This window comes from Anomaloglossus baeobatrachus, chromosome 9, assembly GCF_048569485.1.
Source record: "Anomaloglossus baeobatrachus isolate aAnoBae1 chromosome 9, aAnoBae1.hap1, whole genome shotgun sequence".
Classification (NCBI taxonomy): domain Eukaryota; kingdom Metazoa; phylum Chordata; class Amphibia; order Anura; family Aromobatidae; genus Anomaloglossus; species Anomaloglossus baeobatrachus.
Genome location: NC_134361.1, coordinates 82,253,939 through 82,268,249, shown reverse-complemented (window position 1 = coordinate 82,268,249; position 14,311 = coordinate 82,253,939). Strand labels below are relative to the sequence as shown.

The following is a 14,311-nucleotide window of genomic DNA, read 5'->3' as shown; positions in this document are numbered from 1 at the left end:
ACTGATATGCTTTAATTTCCTGGATGCTATTAAGTGAGAATATAAGCGTATATGTTAAGACCTTCCCAATAATATTAGACATTTGTGTCATCATTTACAACCAATTTATAATCCAAGTTATAAAGGACTGAAAACTACCACAACCTGAAACATTTTTGTTTGTTAGACCAGCCTTACCACTTTCTTCTGTCTCCCACAATTTTCTGACTACTTTCTGACAATTATGTGCACAGGATAAAGTCAGTATAGAGAATCTAGTCTACCTACCAGTATAAAAAAATATATTACTTTTCTCAGAAAAATACTACTTCTTTTCATACTATTATTCAAAAAAACCTATCAGATCCCCATTGGAAATAGGCATCTCATATGTACTGTAGTGCCGGTCAGTTATTGTGTTAACCACTTCAAGTGTAACAGCAGTTATACATTACAGTTCAGAAAATAGAGTCATAGACTTGTATGAAAAAAAATTATTTTAATTGGGCTTCTGATCTGGTATAAATAGTAAGTCATATAAAAAGGCTTGTTAAAAGGCCACTTTTGACTTTTAGGATTGCTACTTAAAATAGGTGGTGCTAGAGTTTGTCTCCTTTCTGGAGAGACAATTTGAATATTTCCCAGAGGGGCTTTGCAGTTATAAGACCCCCCACTGGCAGCTAGACTGGTTTGTCAGGTCTCCGCAAGGAGAATAGTCTTCCCCGTGGTCCCCACTATAGCGTTTCATAAGCCAGATCAGACCCCATACTTTCCTACTTTGCACTGACGAGGGGCAATGACCCCAAAACAAATTGGGGTTCTGATCGGGTATAAATCCTAAGTCATATAAAAAGGATGGTTTAAAAGGCCACTTTTGACTTTTAGGATTACTACTTGCAATAGGTGGCACTAAAGTTTATCTCCTTTCTGGAGAGACAATTTTAATTTTTTAATAATTTGTCAAGAGAAAATGTATACACGTAAAGTAAGAAAGGCGGCATCTCACCATGAGGTTTTTCAGCTTTATTCAAAGCATGTGAATTACAGCATGTGGGGGAGAGGGGAGCGCAGGAGCGGCAAGCGGACAGAAAATGTATACACACTGATGAGCAAAAGGGTAACAATGTTTTGACCTTTTGACTTTCAGGCTCCATATCTCACCACCCACTTTAGCTTTAAATGTGATACTACGGTCCCAGCGCGGCGCCCCCACAAGCTCCTCCTCTCATGCCTCAGTGGGGGCGCCGTTCTCCTCACCTGCACCTTGTTCCCGCCCCAGGGCCTGCCGCAGCCTCCTCCTGTTAACAAGCAACACGCAGGCCTTCTGGGAGTGCCCGAAGGGTGTGCACGCAGTCACTCTCCTTTCCCTATTACCTAGAAGTGACCCTTGAAGTCAGCAATCACCCTGAAGGTATTTAAGGCACTTGTCTCTTAGATGAGATGCCTGAGCAATGTTGCCTATCCATAGTGCGTTGCTAGTTCTCAGATCCTGTACCCGTTACTGTGTCTAGTTTTACATCATGTGTAAACCAGTTGCCGGCCACCCGTTGGCACAAAATTAACATTGACTTCAAGATGAAATTATCGACAGGAACTACATACCGTCCAAAATAAGACATGCTTGACAATTGGAAGCGAGTAAAATCCTATGACTCTTTGGAAGTGGTTTGCCACTAAAGAATATGATCACACACACTGAACCTCAAGGTACTTGGACAGGATTCTCTGATGTTGTATTTTTGTTTTGTTGTTCTTTTCCCTTTTTTTTTCACACTTGTTCTAAGCCAAATTGAAACATGACAACATGTATTTCCAGCACTACAATCATGATTCAGACTGTGACAAGAAGCTTGTGTTCATAAAGAGGTCCCTATATCAGCATGTACTGTATGTTGTAAAAGAAGTCATTCATGATGGAAAAACAAGTGTTAACTGAGTCTTTTACTTTGTAGCTTGCCTGACATGAGCCTCTCGCACGAAGAAATGTGAAAGTCTTTATAGTTTGTCTCCTCGCATCAGGAATCTTTCAGCATCTTTGTCTGTGGGTAATGTCTTATTTTTTTTTTTTGCCCCTTCTTCTCTTTTAGTGTTTGTTCATGTTTAGCATGATCTGGTATTTTGCTTGGTTTTTTTTTCATTTGGAAAGTCATTGTTTAATTTCTGCTTTTTCCAGCTTAGGACTTGGATGAAGTAATATTTAGCATATGATTAGTTATGTAGATTCTTGTCCTATCACTGCATTGTTACTGTTTTGCTCTTAGAGGTGGAAAAATGTTTTTCTTCCTGTATATTACAAATTACAACCTGTTCTCACATTCCCTAATAGCTCAGTGTGTTATTAGGTTCATTGCCAAATGAAAGGTCACTGGTTTGAATCGAGGAGCAGCCATGAAGACGATTTCCCATGAAAAGAGAATCAGCATCGTCCAGCTCATCAATAGGGGTCTCTTGGCCAAGAAAATTGCCAAACTGCATCATGTGAGTGCCATGACAATTGGAAGAATAGGAAATGAAGTTTATTCATCCTTTCAAAAGTCAAGAGGTGGACGTCCAGGCAAAATATCACAGCCAACAAGTTGGCTGATTAAAAGGTCTATCAGTTCTGTCGCAATAAACACGGCAGTGGAGGCGGCTTGTATGCTTCATAATAGTGAGATCTCAGCCGTCCCTGCAAGCATCGTGCGACGCATGTTACACAAGTCTGTAATGATGGCCTGAAAAAATGTGGAGACGCCTCAACTTCAAAACTGTCATAAGAAGCATTGGCACAAGTTTGCAGAAAACTACGAAAAGTGGACAGGAGAAGATTGGAAACAGGAAATATGGAGTGATGAGATGAAAGTCAATAGACTAGGCTCTAATGGGTGCAAATGGGTCTGGAAGATACAAGGGAAAAAAAGCTAACAGATCAAGAAATTGAAGGAACTGTCAAGTTCGGTGGGTGAAGCCACACCCCCTGCCATGTTAAACACATGTTCCAAGAGAACACTTGCCACATTGCAGGCCATTGCAGGCAGGACCTCCAAGGCATAAAGAGCAAGCTCAGGCCATGTGCCTGATATAGAAACCGAGAAGTTAAATGGGGCAGACCCTTCACTCAGTATGTGGGGACGTGTGAACACATACTCTTCCACCATGTTGTTAAAATGCTGCCTCCTGCTAATACGGACCATATCATATGGTGGTGCTGGATGTTGTGGCGTGCTGAGGAAGTTTATGCACATTTCATCCAAGCTAACCTTCCCTTCCAAGATGGTGCTTGTGCCCCAGCTGTGTTGGTGACTTCCTCCTCCTTTGCCTTGTACTTCCACTGAGCCCCCGCTGTCAGGTGGGAATACCGTCACTAGTGTGTCTACCAGCATGCGCCTATCTTAATGCATTTTTCGATCATGCTCCAGTGACTCCTTGTATAGGATATCCTGCAGGCTGGACACTGATAACAAATTCCTGCATTTTTTTATATGTTCACTGGAAAACAATAAAACTTAACTTTTTAATTAATTTAATTAGGACCTACAAAGTGCACTAAATAATACACTCATCTCAGTGAGTGGTTGGTGAAAAAAATAATATTTAAAAATCATCTTTGTCTCGACACATTTCTTTGCCGCTCTATTATGGACAATTCATCAAGAGACCATTTGTGAACGATTTATTGATGAAGTCAGGCTCCAGATTCAGCCTACAGTTGCCTCACTTTTAAATCAATATTAATTTCACACATTCTAAGGAAATGTTCAAAATAAGATTATTGTTATATCTCTTATTCATCATCAGCTTTTATTTCTATAATTTAGTTATTGCATTTTATCCTTAATTTTCATCTAAATATGAATTAACAATTCTTAAAGGGAACCTGTCACCTAGAATATGCGTTCTGACCTAACAGCAGACGCATGCGTGCCCTAATTACACCTCCCTACCCATCCCTGTGCTGTAAAATTGTATAATATGAAAGTAATAAAAATCGTTTTATTACCTTCATATTTCGTATGTAAATAGCAGGGAATGTGGTCACCACAGGGGCGGCGCCTTGCCCTATGGACGTCTGCATATTTCCATGGTATCACGCCCCTGTGGGCGTGATACCATGTAGTGACGTTTCCGTCGCTCATTCTATCCTGCGAGCATTGCAGCAGGCTTCTTTTCCGGGTGCGCGTCTGAAACTAACAAGGAGAACCCGGAAGAGAAGCCTGCTGTAATGCTCGCAGGATAGAATGAGTGACGGGGACGTCACTACATGGTATCACGCCCACAGGGGCGTGATACCACGGAAATATGCAGATGTCCATAGGGCAAGGCGCCGCCCCTGTGACCACATTCCCTGCTATTTACATACAAAATATGAAGGTAATAAAACGTTTTTTATTACTTTCACATTATACAATTTTACAGCACATGGATGGGTAGGGAGGTGTAATTAGGGCACACATGTGTCTGCTGATAGGTCAGAACGCATATTCTAGGTGACAGGCTCCCTTTAATAGTTGCTATTAAAAGCCAATAAAAAGTAAACACTCTGACTTTCCAGATCACTCTCAATTATAATAATACTAATCTCAGGTATAAAGACATCCACTCTGAATACTTCTATTTAAAGCTAAGTTCAGTTTTGACCAAAAGTTTTGAGAATGCTACAAATATTAATTTTTACAAAGTCTACTGCTTAAGTTTTTCTAATGGCAATTTGCATATACTCCAGAATGTCATAAAGAGTGATCAGCTTAACAGCAATTACTTGCAAAGTCAATATTGGCTAAGAAAATGAACTTTAACCCCCAAAACACATTTCAACATCATTGCATTCCTGCCTTAAAAGGAGCAGCTAACATTGTTTTAGTGATTGTTCCATTAACACAGGTGTGGGTGTTGATGAGGACAGGGCTGGCGATCAATCAGTCATGATTAAGTAAGAATGACACCACTGGACACTTTAAAAGGAGGCTGGTGCTTGGTATCATTGCTTCTCTTCAGTTAACCATGGTTATCTCTAAAGAAACACGTGCAGCCATCATTGCTCTGCACAAAAATGGCCTAACAGGGAAGAGTATCGCAGCTACAAAGATTGCACCTCAGTCAACAATCTATCGCATCATCAAGAACTTCAAGGAGAGAGCTTCCATTGTTGCCAAAAAGGCTCCAGGGCGCCCAAGAAGGACCAGCAAACGCCAGGACCGTATCTTAAAACTGTTTCAGCTGCGGGATCGGACTACCAGCAGTGCCGAGCTAGCTCAGCAATGGCAGCAGGCTGGTGTGAGTGCTTCTGCACGCACTGTGAGGCGGAGGCTCTTTGAGCAAGGCCTGGTTTCAAGGAGGGCAGCAAAGAAGCCACTTCTCTGCAGAAAAAACATCAGGGACCGACTGATATTCTGCAAAAGGTACAGGGAGTGGACTGCTGAGGACTGGGGTAAAGTCATTTTCTCAGATGAATCCCCTTTTCGATTGTTTGGGACATCTGGAAAACAGCTTATTAGGAGAAGAAGAGGTGAGCAGTACCACCAGTCTTGTCTCATGCCAACTGTTAAGCATCCTGAAACGATTCATGTGTGGGGTTGCTTCTCAGCCAAGGGAATCGGCTCACTCACAGTCTTGCCTAAAAACACAGCCACGAATAAAGAATGGTACCAGAATGTCCTCCAAGAAGGTATGTGCGTGTGACGCGTACTAGCAATATTGTTCGCCACGGGCAGCGATTTGCCCATGACACACGCATGACGTGGGTGGATGTGATCGTTAGCGACATCGCTAGTGATGTCGCTGCGTTTAAAGCGCCCTTTAGGCTTAAAGGTGCTTAGGATGTAAGCGGTGGGGAGGTGAGTATAAGTATTATTCTTTTTTTTTATTATATATGACATTTCTTATGTTTTGGGGTATAACAAGGGCCAATAAATTTGGAGAGAATAATTTTTCTGCAAATCGAATTTCATGGGAAAATCTTTGCAAACAGGTGGATTCAAATCGTGCCTAATAAGCTCATCTTTAAATTTTACCCTCTAAAGTAGACCCCAGTTGTGTGGTAGACCCAATAACATTAATTATAACATACGAACTTTACAATAAAAGTTGTTGACTTGTTCAGTTGTTTTGAATAAACGGAGATATCACAAATAGTGTAAAAATAGAGGTAGACATTAATGTGTCTATACTAATGATGAGCAAGCACTACTATGCTCCGGTGCTCAGTACTCATAACGAGCAGTTGGATGCTCAAACGGGCTTGACTCATGTACCCAGTGTAATGGAAGTCAATGTGCAACTCGAGCATTTTTCTGGGAGATCTTCTGGAAGAATTAAGCCTGTCTGAGCGTCTAAGTGTCCGTTATAATTACTGAGCTCCCGAGCATGGCAGTGCTCGCTCATCACTAGTTATGAGTACTGAGCACCCGAGCATGGTAGTACTCACTCATCACTACTCGTTACGAGTACTGAGCACCCAAGCATGGTAGTGATTGCTCATCACTATTCGTTACGAGTACTGAGCACCCGAGCATAGTAGTGCTCGCTCATCACTACTTGTTCTGAGTACTGAGTGAGCACCCGAGCATGGTAGTGCTCGCTCATCACTAGTTACGAGTACTGAGAACCTAAGCAAAGTAGTGCTCATTCATTACTGCTCGTTACGAGTACTGAGCACCGCAGCATGGAAGTACTCGCTCATTACTACTTGTTACAAATACTGAGCATCCAAGCATGGTAGTGCTCGCTCATCACTACTCGTTACGAGTATTGAGCACCCGAGCATGCTAGTGCTCGCTCATCACTAGCTACAAGTACTGAGCACCCGAGTATGCTAGTGCTCACTCATCACTAGTCCTTACACATCAATATTATGGACAAATTTGACAAATGATCTGTGACGCCCTGGCAAAACCGGGTAGTCACACATAGGCCCCCGCACAACACCTTCCCTCACCTAGGTGACATACAGCCGACCTGAAACCCTAGTCACCCCCCTCAGGGCAAGACAGGCACACTAGTGGGCGGGACCAGGTGGTTAGGGAACACCCACCTAGGGGTCTAGACAGCCCAGGGCGGGAAAACAGTTCAGTTAAGCTTGAGTGAAGTGGTAGTTCGAGTGGAGAGGAGTGTGGGCTGGAGCTAGGTGTAGCTCCAGCAGAGGAAGTTCAAGTTGAACGGTGCCAGGGTCGGAGCCCTGGTACCTTGGCTAGGTGGAAGACGGTAGTCTCCGTCAGCAGGAGACAGGAAGATGGCTCGGCAGATCCGAGGAGGACCGGAGAAGGGTTGGAGCCCACCGGTACCGACACCGGAGACCCAACCGGAAACCGTGCACAGAGGGGGTACTCGGACCCTGAAACCAGGACCGAAACCAGCGGCCTAGCTAATTAACTGATTGAGGGCAGGATTACAGGTCCGGTCCCAACCAAAGTCCCAAAAGCAGACAACCACCCACAGAGAGGGATAGAGCAATCGCCAGGGCCCATAGATCCCACGGGTCAGCGTCAGCGGGCACGGCTCCTTAGGCACACAGAAAGCCGGGAGCGGACTCCTGAGTTCCAAACCAGGCAGCCCACAATACACAAAAACAGTGCAGAGGAAAGGACAATGACCACTAGCTCGAGTGGGGGACCAGAGTACAACCGGCCACGGTGGGCGGCCACCAGCACCTTTGTTTACCAAAAGACTCGTGTGATTCATTCAATCGTGAGTAACCAACTATCCCCTGGTTCATCTGGGCGTGCAAGGCCCTGCCGTCGCCAAACCCTGCGCAGAGACACTGGGCCCCGGGGCAACCATACCTACCCATGGAGGGATTAACATCCGGCTACCATTACATCTCCCCCGGGTATCCCACAACAGCAGTGGTGATGTCCCACTTCACCACATGCCGTGGGTGGCATCACAGACATTCTACAATCAATCCCGTACAAATTGTCCCCCCTTTTATTGGAAGTGACCGCGAGATCCCCCGGGTCCGGGGAACCCCTTGAGCCGTACCGTAGGCCCCGGATCCGAGCAGCGCCGTCTGCTGGCACGGGGGCGGCACAGATCTCAGAAATATTCATTGGATTAGGGGCGACTGTAAGATGAGCTAGATTGTTTATTGTCATAAAATGGCATCATTATTAAGTTTCAAGAGTTCATATTCCTGATTCCTGAAGAAAATGATACAAAAAAATAAATTCAAGGAAAATACTTACAATTATGTGACGCCCCTGGACTATCAGGTCGTCACAGGGTATTGTACAATCTGCCCTCCTGTGCAATATCCACCTCCTTCTTGGTTATGGGTCCCCAACTATATGGTGTTGCCTACATCAGCTAATCAAAATCCTAGGTACACTCTGCACCACACCCACCAGACACACCAGTGGATGGCATAAGTGGAATAGGGTCACCCACTTGGGGGGTTGGTTAAGGGGAGGTCAGGAGTGTCAGTTGTAGCAGTAGTAGGAGTAGAGGAGTAAAGTGTTGGAAGTGAAGGAGAGAGGAGGTCAGGAGCTGGGCTCCTTGGAAGCATCTAGGTAGCAGACGGTGGTCTGGACCTAGTAGGAGCTGGTCCCCCGGTTGCAGAGGATCGTGACAATGGGCACGGAACTGTCGAGGAGGACAGCTGGCGGCCTTGTACCATCACTGGGCTGGGACCTGGGCATGACGGGGTACGTGGACCCTAGGTCAGGGAGTAGCTTCAGGCAACCTGACAATTTACCCGAAGAGAACGGAACCTTCAAGATCCGCTCTCCACCCACTCCAAAATCGGGGTACTAGCGCAACGAGGGGGAGGGGACCCAAACTAGCTTCCCTAAGCGGCAACGGCATCCAGAACTTTGGTTTATCCAGTTGTTGGTGTCAGCTTTATGGACTGAGTGAGTACGAAAGTAACCCCCTTCACTCCCCACGGCACTCCCCGAACACCATCACCGAGTCCCGGGGCATTCACCCTACCCATGGAGGGTTCTAACATCCGGCTGCCCCACTCCATCACCCCCGGGTACTCCCAATTGCAGCAGTGGTACTCCCCATTACCACATACCACGGGTGGCGTCACAAACTCTAAACACAATCCCCTGTAAATACCCCCTTCATTTGAGTGGCCGCACAACCCCCGGGTGCGGACACCACTTGAGCCACCGCGGATCCGGATCCGAGCAGGCCGGCTGCTGACATGGGGGCGACACAATTACATAGGTTGATATTAAGTATAAAAATAAATTACCTTTCTCCAGAGATTTTTCCAGGTCACTAGCCAGACGAAAGTCAACTGTGTCTTCTGCTCCCTATTTAAACAGTTATAATATGGATTAGTAAAAAAAAAAAAAATAAGGTAAGTAATAGGAAAATTCTAAAAACTGGCTCAGTGTTTTGGAGGAGATATGGAAAACTTAGCATCTGGCCAAAATATTTTTATGCTTGGGGGTGAAAATATATAGCTGATGCAGTCTCCTGATGAAGGAGTTTTCTCAACTCTGAAATGCATAGATTAATAAAATTGCTCTTTTCTTTAAGGCGGGCTTTGCACGTTGCGACATCGCAAGCCGATGCTGCGATGTCGCACGCGATAGTCCCCGCCCCCGTCGCAGGTACGATATCTTGTGATAGCTGGCGTAGCGAAAATTATCGCTACGCCAGCTTCACATGCACTCACCTGCCCTGCGATCGTCGCTCTGGCCGGCGACCCGCCTCCTTCCTAAGGGGGCGGGTCGTGCGGTGTCATAGCGACGTCACACGGCAGGCGGCCAATAGCGGCGGAGGGGCGGAGATGAGCAGGATGTAAACATCCCGCCCACCTCCTTCCCTCCGTATAGCCGCTGGCGGCAGGTAAGGTGAAGTTCCTCGCTCCTGCGGCGTAACACACAGCGATGTGTGCTGCCGCAGGAACGAGGAACTACATCGTACCTGTCGCGTGAGCATAATTATGGAAAAGTCGGAGCCTGCAACGATGATACGATAACGATGATTTTGCGCTTGTTAATCGTATCATCTAGAATTTACACACAACGATGTCGAAAGTGACGCCGGATGTGCGTCACTTTCGATTTGACCCCACCGACATCGCACGTGCGATGTTGCAACGTGCAAAGCCGCCCTAAGACCGTCTCTATTTGACAATCAATCGGAAATCTGCAGTGATTTGCAGCGAAAACCCACCATGGCATTTTTTTGGGGGGGGATTGGGGGGTGGGTTGGGGTCTTGGTTTAGCCACTACAAATGACCTTATCCTAAGATTTTTTTTTTACATATTCCAGATGGCAGCAGCTGTTTGTAAATTACTGTTTTTGCAGTGCAATTTCTGTAGGGCCTGAAGCAGCGGAGGTTGAGTTATCCAGTTAAGACCAAATTTGTTGGGGTAACCCTAACAATAAAGGGCTTGGTGATGTAAACAGGGATGATGATAAATTATTTCATAATTGTGGTTTGGTATTCTCGTGGCTTGGTTTGGGGATTCGATCTGGTGATCTTCTGTTTTGTTATCGATACCTCTGCTATGGCCTTTGTCTTCCCTGGCCAAATGCTGATGGTTTCTATTGTTTTTGTTTTTCCTTCTTGGTTTGCTGCCCTCCAGGTGTCTCTCACTTCCTTTTTGTGGTTTGTGCTACCCAGTGGCGTAACTAGAGTCTGATGAGCCCCGTAAGATTTGGTCCTGGACCCCCCTGCATGTTAGTCAGATATATGCACTCCTATGGCATTCTAAATCCTATAAAGACATATATGTTGTCCCCTCTCCCATTATATAGTAATGTCACCCATACTGTACGAATGCCCCCATCCTAGACCCCTTCCTAGCATATACGGTATGTCCACCCATATTGGTATATATGTTCCCCATCCTGATTTATATATCACAAATCCTGCTATACATGTCCCCCATACTATTCTATAGTATATATAGTATATATTATATAGTATATATATTTCATAGTATATGTTCCCCATACTGGTATATATGTCTCTCACCCCGGTATATATATTTTAAATCCTGGTAATTATGACCATGTTACGTCTATGTTTCATCAAACATTACGCACTCATTTAAATGAATTGAATCAAGATCAAGATCAGTCAGGGCATAAAAAAAGGACAAAGACAAAAAAGTGACTGAAAACAAAATAAAGAATCGTCACGTTAAAATACGGCGGAAATCAGGTGCAACATCTTTAGTAATTGTAGGCCAGTGAGTTACAAAATTGTGAAAGAACAGGAGATTGTTTGCAGCGCTCATCTACAGAAAACCTGAGCAAAACCCCATGATAACTGTCCCATCTGAATACAACTTGTGGCTTCAGGACGCGTCATTAATCGGTGGAAAGAAGATTAATCCCATTTCCTCGAAATCACCTTCCATATGACTAAGTGGAGTTTAAGGAATTTACAGTTATCGTTACTCTCGCTCTGTTGTATACAAACTGGTTCTGCCACTTTTACAAGACTGAAAGCTGACACTACCGGTGTAACGTACGACTTTATAAGGTTGAACGTTAGATACAACATATTCGGATTCTTATTCTACAGAGGGACATCAGCCTTTCTTCGAGGAACTGTATGGTGACACAAGGACACACAAACAGCTGCACTTACCCCTGTGTTGGGTGTTCTCCCAGACTGCACATCATTCTCCCTGGATTCCTCCCTTATTCTCTCCTCCAGCTGCTGGGGCTCACTTCCCTCACTATAACGCACAAAATGTATCAATAGATTGTAGAGAAAACTTAAAGAGTTCCCTATCCATTCAGAGATAGACATTGCCGAACTGTTCCCAGGAACTAAGTGGTTGTTTCATTTTTAAAATTGCCACGTCATTTCCAGAAGGTGGCGCCAGCATGAAGTGACCCTATAGGAGAGGTTGAGCAATGAGCTTATATTTATCCAGGACTGGCGCTTCTGTGCTGTGTGCAGCCTGGAGGCTATAATTAGTGAACTCTGACTGGCATTATGTTGTGGCGGAAATTGTAGAAGCACTTTTGTTTTGTTATGCGAAAGAGTGCAATTTGTTCTTTTTTGGATATACAAACAAATGAATGTTACAATTAATTTAGTGTATGTTGTGCTCCATATTGTGATGTGGATTTTAGCTACAGGGTATTTACAGATGACATGTCATATAAAAAACGTCCGTGTCTCACGGTCCATTTTTCGGGTCCGTGTTCCGTTTTTTAGGGGCGTTTCTCCGTTACGTATGGCATCCGTGTGATGGCGTATGCGAGCTGTGTGTAATGTCCGTATTGACATAAAATACGTACGTGTGCTGTCTGTCTGCTGTCCGTTTTTAAAGGCCCGCATTCTTACCCAATTAACGTTGTTAATCATTCATCATGAGATACTGGTGTTTTTGTTTGCCATCAATTGACCTGATAGATTGGTACCAAGTGTTTCAGATTTTGTGATTAAAAATGGACACGGACGATACGTGCTGAACACGGACATACTCCGTGTGCGGTCCGTGCAGGCACGGACCCATAGACTAAAGCGGGTCCGTGCCTGCGTGCTGCCGGCCAAAAACGGACATGTCGTCCGTGTAGAAAAGCGTACACACGTACTTACCACACGGACACACGTTCCGTGTGATTTTACGTGTGAGTGCCATCTACCATTGAATAACATGGGTCTCTGTCTCCGGTACGTGCAAATACGTACCGCACACGTACAAAAAAAACGGATGTGTGTATGGGGGTCTGAGGAATTGTGAGAATTCATGTGTGTAAAAAGCAAAGGACTTGTTTAGATGGAACTGGAAGAAATTGTCAACTTCCTATAGTATGACGAACACAGAATAGAGAGCTACATGCAGACTTGTATCAACATTGAGAGCAAGGGCAGAAAGTGCAAATACACAACTGCTTACACAATAAAAAATTGATATACATATATGCCGGCTCCAAACACGTTGAAAATTAATCACGTTATGGGGGGCTGCTGATAAGTCTTTGCCTTTGTGATCATTTTTTGTTTCTATGTTTAACGAATGTTACATCACATGAAAGTCTTATGTGTCTAATATATGTTTTCAAAATTTTGTGTTTGTTGCTTATGGCAACAGTGTTCTACGCACGCGGGAAAATAAAATGCCGGAGTCTAATGCGATATTCACAGCAACTGAGAGCAGAGGAGTGATAAAATTCTTGTTTCGGCAAGGAAAGTCCATGAAGGATATTCAAGGTGATATATCACAGATATTGGGGGATCAATGCCCTTCATAGTCCACAGTTAAGAACTGGGTTGCCAAATTTAAAAAGGGTCACTTCAGCACCAATGATGAGGAACGTCCTGGACGACCGAGAGATATCGTCGATGCTGTGCACAACCTCATACTGGAGAATCGACGAATTTCAGCTAAAGTAATAGCAGACATCATGGGGATTTCCCGTGAACGTGTTTGTGTCATTTTCCATGAACATTTGGACATGATGATGCTATCTGCAAAGTGGGTCCCCAAATGTTTCAATCGAACAAATCAGAGAAGCATGTGAGTGACAACTTCCCGGTCCATTTGTCAGCGTTTCCGGACTGATAAGATCTTCCTAGATCGACTGGTCACTATGGATGAGACCTGGATTATTTGTATGACTTTGAAAACAAGTAGCAGTCAAAAGAGTGGAGGCACAGTGGTTCTCCTTGTCCAAAGAAGTTCAGGGTGCAAAAATCAGCCACTAAGGCGATGGTGTCTGTGTTCTGGGATAAGCAGAGCATGCTGCTAGTGGACTACTTTCAAAAGGGTTCCACAATCAATGTGTGGCGCCCAGGGAAGGGGGTACTCGCTCCCGGGCGGTTGCATATAGGAACGTCACTCTGGTGGCCGTTGCCCGGTCCCGTGTCCTGGGGCTTCTTTTGTAAAAGAGGAATATTTACAGGGGAGATAACAGGTAATGTTCATGTGACCCCACCTGCAGGTTGCGGTTAAAGGTGTAGAACCGCCGCTGCTGAATGTAGGTACTCCCAGGGCTGGTGGTGGTTGCAGCAATGATGTTGGGCCCTCCGCAGGTAGGGCCATGCCTGGGATACGTGTAGGGGCAATAAAGGAGACCACACAAGGTTGTCACGAACAGTTTCTACTCACGCGGACTAAGAGATTGCTGTTTCAGGTCCCAAGGAGTATCAGTGCCAATGTAGTGACCCAGGTTGCTCTGTCCCCGGCACTCTCTGTTGGTTGGGTCCCCATAGCGTGGAGCGTTTGGGGCCCGACTGTCCCTTTTGGGGTAACAGTCTCCTTGTCCGTACGGCGGGCAGTGCAGACCCTGTGGGGAGGTATGTGTCAGAACCCCGATCCTAGTTAACTGCTGATGCCCCCAGATTATTTGGCTCAGTAAAGTCCATGAAGGTGTCCTCACGGGGCAGGTATTTATCAAACCGTGTAGAACTGGTGCCTGATCTAGGGCC

General features: G+C 45.0%; 1 protein-coding gene across 1 annotated transcript in view; it reads right to left on the bottom strand.

The window, feature by feature from the left end:
- The window catches only part of LOC142250494 (uncharacterized), an 83,407-nt gene extending 71,698 nt beyond the window's left edge, over positions 1-11,709 (bottom strand). Inside the window, exons 1-2 of the mRNA XM_075322678.1 lie at positions 11,516-11,709; positions 9,155-9,215 (exon numbers count right to left, since the gene is read on the bottom strand). Coding sequence (XP_075178793.1) covers positions 9,155-9,215; positions 11,516-11,680 — 226 coding nt within the window. The 5' untranslated portion in view covers positions 11,681-11,709. The remainder of the gene's footprint in view (positions 1-9,154; positions 9,216-11,515) is intronic.
- Between the last annotated feature and the right edge of the window lie 2,602 nt (positions 11,710-14,311).